Genomic DNA, 9,089 nt, shown 5'->3' with positions numbered 1-9,089 from the left:
TTTCCACACTCATTTGGCTCACCCTTCTTTGGGATGGGAACAAATATAGATCTCTTCCAGTCAGTTGGCCAAGTGGTTGTTCTCCAGATGTCTTGGCACAACTTGGTGAGCACAGGCATGACCTTTCAGAAAACTGGAGATGAGCTTGTTCTTATACTGTAACTATGGAGGTTTGTGTGTGTATGTGTGAAAAATTGGAAATTATAATCATTTCAAAAGAAGGAAGGTTAAATACGGTAGGAGAATAAAGATGCAAAATATATACACACATAAATAGATTTTGAGGCATTGAGTAACATGATTATGAGGCTGACAAACTCCACAATTCATGGGGGGTATGGTAGACTGGAAATTGTAGTCATCTATGTCCCATATGTGTAGATCAGACAATGCAAGGGATAGAAGAATTCTGGCAATGTCTCTTTATAGTTTGGAGGCAAGATTCACCCTTAAGAAACTTAAAGGTTTTCTTTCCAGTATGTGTAAATGCAGTCCTGGGAGTAACTGAGTAATCAAAATGATTGGCTGCTAACCAACAAAGTTGGCAGTTTGAGTTCACCCAGAGGTGCTTTAGAAGAAAGAACTGGCCATATACTTCCCCAAAATGAGCCACTGTAAGGTATGGAACACCTCTATTCTGATATACTTTTGGTCACCATGAATTAGAATCAAATCATCAGCAACTAATACGGTCTATCTAATACATATCATTTATGAAAGAAAATGAAAATGTTTCATTTATAAACTGTATTATCTTACAAAACATGACATTTTTATTTATCTTAATGATACATAAAAATATTTTGAATGCAGGAAGAACGAACCAAGCTAGTAAAGGAGCTTTCTTCCCTTCGACACCAACAGGAACAGCTCAAGGCGGAAGTAGAAAAATATAAAGAATGTGACCCACAAGTAGTGGAAGAAATACGTAAGTTGGTACCACAACTTTAGGATTTTTAACTTTGCTAATGATGAAGACTTTAGTTGAGAACCATTCCCCATGTATGTTAGAAAATAAACCCAGTTAAAATAGTGTCCTGGCTCTGTACTCTAACGGTGCTCTTGCAGCATAATGGGGAAATATTGCGTTAATATTTCTGTTGAAGTATCTTAATTTATTGACCACTGACAGATTGGAAATTATTTCAAAAGTAGAGAAATTATGAGCAGGTGGCGTTACGTTGTTGTTGTTGTTATGTGCCATCGAGTCACTTGCAATTCGTAGCGACCCTAAACTCTGCTCTGTCCTGTGCCAATTGCACCGTCTCTGACACTCCCATCCCGATTATCCCAGTCACTGAATCAATCCACCTCATAGAGGGCCTTCCCTTCCTGCGCTGTCCCTCCACCCTCCCAAGAATGAGGTCCCTCTCCAAAGACTGGTCCCTCCTTACAGCATGTCCAGAAGCCTTGCCTCCAAAGAGCTGCCCGGTATAACCCTTTCCGGGATGAATCTGTTTGTTTTCCTAGCAGTCTATGGTACCCTTAATACTCTGCTCCAGCACCACAGCTCAAAGGCATCAATTCTCCTTCTATCCTCCTTAGTCACTGTCTAACTCTGTGATGCATAATGATAGCAAAGACCATGGCCTGTATCAGATGCACCGTAGTCTCCAGAGAGACACCATTGCTTTTCAGTACTTTGGAAAGGTCCCTAACAGCAGACTTTCCCATGGCAATACATCTTTTAATTTCCTGGCTACTGGTGCCAAGAGTGTTGACCGTGGAGCCAAGCAGACTAAAGTTGTTAACAATCTCAATCTCTTCACCATCCATCCTGATGCTGCCAATTGGTCCAGTGGTGAGAATCTTTGTCTTCTTGACATTGAGCCTTAATCCATATTGGAGGTTGCAGTCTTTGACCCTCTGTAGCAAGCGCTTCAGGTCCTCCTCAATTTTAGCAAGCAGAGTTTTGTCATCTGCATAACACAGATTGTTGCTAGATCTTCCATCAATCCTGCACATTTCTCCTCATAGAGCCAAGCCTCCTGGATAATCTGTTTTGCATACAGATTGAAAAGGTATGGAGACAGGACACATCCCTGGCATACACCCTTCCCAATTTTGAACCATGCAGTGTTTCCTTGCTCTGTTCTGATGACTGCCTCTTGGTCAAAGTATAGGTTTCTCATTAGAACAATCAAGTGTTCTGGGATTCCCATTCCTCTCACAGTTTGTTATGATCCACACAGTCAAATGCCTTTGCATAATCAATGAAACACAAGTATACATTCCTCTGATATTCCCTGCTTTCAGCTAAGATCTATCTAACATCAGCTATAATATCCCTATTACCATGACCCGTTCTAAACCCAGCCTGGACTTCTGACAGTTCTCTGCTGATGTGTTGTTCCAGTCGTTTTTGGATAATCTTCAATAGACTCTTGCTTGCATGTGAAATCAATGATATTCTGTAGTTTCCACACTCGGTTGGGTCACCCTTCTTTGGGATGGGAACAAATATAGATCTCTTCCAGTCAATTGGCCCAGTGGTTGTTCTCCGGAGTAGGATTAAGATGTAAAATATAAACTCCATCAGTGTAAACCAAAGGCTTAAGGTTTGAATCCATCAGCACCTCTCAAGGAGAAAGATGGTCCACCTCTTCCTGTGTGATTTACAGCCTCAGAAACCCAATAGACCATTAAATGAGTCTGTTCCAACCTGATAGCAAGTGTTTCAGTTTATATACAAATCCACATTCTTTACTTACCAACTTTCTCACTAGACATTTCATAGTTATGTCCATAATAAAATTTCCACTTTCCAGTTATTTTGCTCATTAACAACGTACATCATCGGAACAAATGCTCAGGTAAGGTTGTGAGGCTGTAATGGTTAGTCATTTGTCATCTTGGTTTTGGTTATCATTCTACATGCTTTGGCAGTTTTGTTATGTGATTGTGATTTTGTAATTTCATCACCCTTCATTTTTGCATAATGTTAATTTTCACTTAACACATTGCCGCAAATGATGGCAAAATGTGTTTCTAAGCACAGTCCTTAATTTAAGTGTGCGGCAATGTGTTAATGACCTTGTCTTTGAAACCTAATCACGTTAATAAGTAAGGAATGAAGCATGAATATACATCTGTATGTATATAGAAAGAGACTGATATTTGAGGAACTAGTTTACACAATTACAGAGGCTGATGAGTCTAAAATCAGCTAGTAGAAGTGACTGGAAAGTCTAGTAGTCTTGTCCTAGAAGGGTAGGTTAGATGATGTTGGAGAATAGAGGAATTCTGGCAATATGTCTCTTTGTGATTTAGAGGCAGAGTTTCCCTTTAGGCATCTTCTGGTTTTATTTTTTTTTTATTTTTAAGTATTTCAATCAATTCAGGATCTCTGTTGATTTCGTATGCAACATAGCAAGCTGCTAACTGAACGATCAGTGATTCAAGTCCACCATTCACTCTGTGGGAGCAAGATGGGCAGTTCCCTCCTATAAAGATTCACAGTCTCAGAAATCTAGGGAAGTGTTGCTATGAGTCAGAATTGACTCAACAACAGTGCCTTTTGAGGAGTTCACTTCATTTAATAAGGCTCATCCACATTTGGAGGATAATCTGCTATGCTTTATGCCAACAAATTCAAATATTCACCACATGTAATTCCTTCATAGTAACATCTACACTAGTATTTTCCAAAACCACAGAACACTATAGGTTAGCTAAGCTTCCTCATAAAATTAACCATCACGTCCTTCTGTCCCACTACAGAAGGTTGAGTACCCTCAGGAGGATCTAGAGGTTGAAGTGGATTGTCCGGCTGGAATGAAGATAATGTGACCACTGTAGGTAGACCTGGAGTCTGAGCTATGATTTGTTCCTCAGTTGCAATAAATTTATTCTCTTTAAGGGATTCTGGAGGCTGCACTAGGGCATCTTGTTGTGTTGGAGTATGCCTATCACAGGTTCAATTGATATTTTTGGCAACATGTAATGAGCCTCAGGCTGGCCCAGAGGTCAAATTTTCACTGTTATCATGTAATGAATGTAGAGTTAAAACCGAATTTGGGGACTTTGGATGATGAACTGGGACCTCTAATTGGAATGGAGAATGTTCTTTCTCCTCAGTGAGCTCTAGAAGCTTAGTGGAGTCCTCCTACTGAGTTGGAGTTTTTACCTCCTCAGAATTCTCTGGAGGCTGTGCTGGGGACATTATGATGGGTTGGAAAACTGGTTCTGGAGTTAACGATATGCACATCAGCAGATTTAACTGTAACACTAGGCAAATTTGAAGGATGAGTTTGATTCTGTACATGGGGCAACACCTCGTGATTTGTGGTAGTTTGCATTCTAGCCACTGTAGGAGGCACTAGGGGTTGGCCTGGGGCCTCCTGCTGGTATACAAAAGACTCTGTCTCCTCAAGGAGCTTTGCAGACAGGCTGATTTGTACTTTCCAGGTTTACTGGGGAAGGCTTATCTTCTTCAGTGGGCTTTGTAGCCTGTACAGGAGCCTCCTGAGGGAATGGCACAGGTTTAACCCCCTCGAGAGAGGTTGGAGGCTGTGTTGGCATTTCTGATAGCACTGCAGAAGGTTCTGTTCCCTCACACTCTGGAGATGAGGCTGGACCTCCTGTTCCACTGGAGGTTTAACTTGTTCAGGTGGCCTTAGAGGTTCAGATAGACATGGCTGCTGGTTTGTAGAGAAGGTGATGGGGGATGAGCTGAAACTTCCAGTTGGATTGGAGAAGGTTAGGTTCATCCCAGGGAAGCCTGGAAAGAGGAACTCTTAGTCAGCTGGAGAAGGTTTAACCTCTTGGGGAGACTTTAGAGACATTGTTGGAGATTCTGTCCCCACAGGGAGCACTAGGGGGGAAACCTGAAGCCTCTTATTTGGACTGGAAAGGTCCCAGCCTTTACAGCATGCTTTGGAGCAGATATTGCACGTCCTTGCTGCCTTGAAGTGGGTTCTACTTTCTTGGGATGGCCTGGAAGAAAACCTTGGTCTTCTTGCTGGATTGCAAGGTCAACTTCCTCAAAGGGTTTTGGAGGTTGAGCTGGGCTTTATGTTGTATCGAAAGGGGTTCAGCGTCCACAGGGGGCTCAAGAGGTGAAACTGAGGGCATCCTCAGGGTACAAAGGATGAGCTGGAAACCCCTAGACTGCAGGCACAAATTTCCCAGGGTACTCTAGATTTGGCCCTTGGACTTCCTCCTGCACTCAAGGCTGACCTGGGAGCTCATATTGGCTTAGAATCTTTCGAGGCTGTGTTGCAACTTCTGGCCAGAATGAATTGTGAACTCCCTGAGGGTCTGGAAGCAGTGCTAGAACTCCTTGCTGCCCTGAAGATGTAGACCTCTCTGGACATGTTGTAGGTGGCCCTGGGACCTCCTGCTGGGTAGGAAAAGGCTTGAGTTCTTCAGAGGGCTTCAGGAGTTGAGCTGGAGCCTCTTACTGAACCCCAGAAGGTTCACCTTCGTCAGAAGGCTCTGGAAGGTGAGCAGTTGTCTCCTAGTGGATTGGAGGTTTAATCACGTGGGGAAGCTTTGGCTGCTGTGCTAAGACTACCTGCTGAATGGGACCCAATTGAACCTCCTTCAGGGGTTTCTGAGTTAAGGTAAACTCCACATCTGCTTGGTTAACTGTGACACTGAACTATAGTGAATGAGAAGTTGGATTCTGGTGTGGAGTTTGAGTTGTAGATGGATGCAGAGAGTGTTCCTGGGTTGGGCAAAGTTCACTCTCAGATGCCTCTGAAGGGTAAAACGAGGTCTCTAGTTGGAGTGCAGTTGGTTCCATTTCCTTAGGAGGATCTGGAGGCGACCTGAGAGCTCATGATGGATCAGATACAGATTGGTTGGCAGAAGGTGATCATCCTCCCCTAGAGGTTCAGTATTTTCCTCAGGGTGCTCTGGAAGTTTTATCTGTTGCCTGTAGATGTTCCAAAGGAGGGTGCACATACCTTCAGGTTGGATTGGTCATTTAAATCGTTTTCTAAGTGTACCAGAAGGTCGGACAACTGCCTTAGCAAGCGGTGCTGCTGAGCTAGATCCTCATTCCTCTTTAGTGCGGGAACAATAAAGTCAGCCAGTGTGAAACTATAACTATCCTGAGGTGGGAGAGAGAGCGCCAGGGACCGATGGCCTTTGCCCGATTCATCTCGAATTCCCACCTTTTCAGTGGAGCAGGTAGATTGTCATTCAGTTCCTGCTGAAGCCTCGAGGGCGCCAAATGTGGGACCTCCTGAGATCTGGCCAACATCCAGAGTGATGCCAGGGACCCCTAGTCTCCAAATGCCCTGGCGTGGACAGGGGTGTTAGTCTTTGGAACAATTTAGGAAGTTGATTATGATTGGAAGGTTGATCAGGATCGGATCAGGAGATTGATCAGTGTTGGGTGGTTGGTCAGCCGCGGCTAAAGACAAGGGTTCGTTCAGTTGTAGGACATCAGGGTTCTTGTGGCGAATCTTCAGGCGGTTCTGACCGCATGAGTAGTCAAGAGGCCGAAGTGTGAGGAGCAGGAGGACACAAAGGGGCATCAGGGACATGCTAAGTGAAAGATCGCAGGTACAATGACTAAAGACGAAGGGGAGGCGGCGCAGTTTCCCAAACAGGGACTGAACCACTAAGACAGCGGTGGCCTGGACCCCACACCTTGGCAACCATGTGCCCCACCCTTTATTTAGGGTTCCTTGTTTACGTAGTACCTTATTTCACCTTGAGTGGGAATCCCCGTGATGGCTCTGGGTTATTTTTGGTTTGTTCGTGGACTCACCATGACCGTCGTGACAGGGTGTCCATTTCCCTGCTGAGGTGACAGGACTAGACGCCCTCTCCCCACGCCAAGTCAGGATCAGGGTCCTTTGGTTCCCCCTCAGAGCTTCTCCAGTTGTCAGCAGAGGCTGGGCTGCTAGTCCGTTTCTGGCAACCAGAAGCTTCCTCCTCCAAAGTAAGGTCCAGACGCTCTCCTTACCCTTGAACTTGCTGCTTCCAAGAAAATGAGCACTGTTTAGTGCAACCACCTAGGACATAAACACACATTAAACATTACTTCCCTTCAAAAACAAACAAAAATTAACCATCACACGCAAGAATTCACCTTGACTCTGAAAATAAACCACCATTATGTTCCAAAAAAATGATGACAAAAATTTATGTTGTGAGTTAGAAAAAGTCTACTTTGTTGACTTGCCTTTTAAATCTAGCAATAATTATTTCCTTGCTTTTAAACTACAGTATCAACGTGTTTATTTTGAAAATTTTTCATATATTTATGTAAAGAGAGAAATATGTATACTTTAAAAAAATGAAAAATAGTATTATTAAGGCACAACGTTGGTTTGCATGTGAAAATATGTATTATTTTCTTTTTTTTTTTACCAAATAGAACTTTTGGGAAAAATTATAATTATTGTACATGATTGAAAGCCTTAAGAAAAATTGCAAATATTTGATACTTTTAAATTCACATTTAAATTGACCATGTCTTAGTTGTTGTTGTTTTGACTTTCATCAATTTTTTTTCAATTCAATTAGTTAAATTCAGTGAAGTTAAATTTCATGTTAGAGGAGGTATTCACTTACACAACTCTAGGAATCATCATTGAAGCACAGAGAGTACACAGCCTCAGTGGTAATAAAAGTGATCATGTTGGGTTCACTGATTGCCCATGCTGATTTCAAAGAGAGGTGAGGGGCAGAAGAACCCCCTCAGCCAGTCATTCTCTATAAATTAAGTATTTGGGGATAGCTAGTAGCTCTTTCCATGCTGCCCACAGAGTTCTTTCTTTTATCACTATGCTTCAGAGAAAAGTTCTATCAACTGTTCTGCTACAAAATCAACTATTTTAACGTTTAAACTTAATATAAAATGGCCCTCAGTGAACACAAACACATCAAAGCAGCAGGACACAAGGTAGGAGGTTACGCTATTCGGAAGCTTGATCAGCACATAATTTATTTTCAAAAGGAAGCACACACTGCTTGTTACAGAGGACATCAAACATTATGTGCCTGGCCTACAGCAGCTTCTAATGAACGGGAACTTCACTGGCCATTTTCTTGCTTAGCTTTAGTATTTTCAGGTTTTTTTATTTTCTGGATCAGTAACCAACTTTAATCCTGCATATGTGTTACTTGATTCTGCTTTCCTTCTTCATTTCAATTTTAAACTTTTGTTTACCAGTTTCATCTCTGTTGTCTGAGGTCCGCAGTTCTTAGCCACAGCCCTCCAGTTCTAAGCGTGATCTACTTTTCTGTCCCATATTATTACTACAGCTGTTTCCCAGTAAAGATGACCCTAACTGACATCACCTATCTCCATTTACGACCTACCCCTTTGACACTTTTTCTTCTCTTTATTTTGGCAACTTTTATCTCCTTAGGGATGTCTAGGCTTAGTTAACCATGCTGATCTTCAGTGATTGAGATCCTAAGCCAATGAATCTTTTTGAGAAATAGAAAATTAACAGGGAATAGAGAATTATGCCAGACTGATTCATAAAGTGAGAAAACTTTTTTATTGCAGACATGTAATTTCAGATGTTGTCATTCTTTGTACCTCTCTGAATTAAGTATGAATTTTGACAAGTACATTACTGTAAATTTGTCATTGGTTTATTTTGGAATACTGTTTTTTCAGTGACTGAAGTTATATATACATAACCTTACACTATGTAGGTGTGGCTGTGTGTTTTTTCCTAGTTATTTTGCAGGAAATACTTATTGCATCATGCCAATTGAATAAGTAATATCACTAATCATATACTAGCAAGATTAATTGCATATGCCCACGAAGTAAAATAAAAGCAGCAACTTATTTTTAAAACTAAATTTTCGTTGTAGCTATTCTGATAGAGTGAGACCAGACAAAAATAACTGTAATAGAAACAATCTACAATAATAAAAAAACCGTAAAATAGTCTACAAAATAAAGTCTTAGAGGAATACATTGGAAATGTTCTTTAAAAGAAATTATACAAGGATGATCAAAATAGTGGAATAAAGATCTCTGAACATTTATCCACAAAAAAAAAAATCATAAAAAAACTTGGCAAAAAAACGTTCTTCTCATCAGTTTTGGTTTGTTTGGGGTTCCCCCTCCCCCGAACTCTGGAAATGAACTAGGATCCTTCAGCAGTCTG

General features: G+C 41.6%; 1 protein-coding gene across 1 annotated transcript in view; it reads left to right on the top strand.

The window, feature by feature from the left end:
* The window catches only part of MND1 (meiotic nuclear divisions 1 homolog (S. cerevisiae)), a 107,381-nt gene that overhangs the window by 80,729 nt on the left and 17,563 nt on the right, over positions 1–9,089 (top strand). Inside the window, exon 6 of the mRNA XM_006884498.1 lies at positions 814–928. Coding sequence (XP_006884560.1) covers positions 814–928 — 115 coding nt within the window. The remainder of the gene's footprint in view (positions 1–813; positions 929–9,089) is intronic.

This window comes from Elephantulus edwardii, unplaced genomic scaffold (assembly GCF_000299155.1).
Source record: "Elephantulus edwardii isolate Elephantulus edwardi_28Jun2011 unplaced genomic scaffold, EleEdw1.0 scaffold00034, whole genome shotgun sequence".
Lineage (NCBI taxonomy): Eukaryota > Metazoa > Chordata > Mammalia > Macroscelidea > Macroscelididae > Elephantulus > Elephantulus edwardii.
Note: the sequence above shows the minus strand (reverse complement) of the source record. Positions and strands in the feature narration are given on the sequence as shown.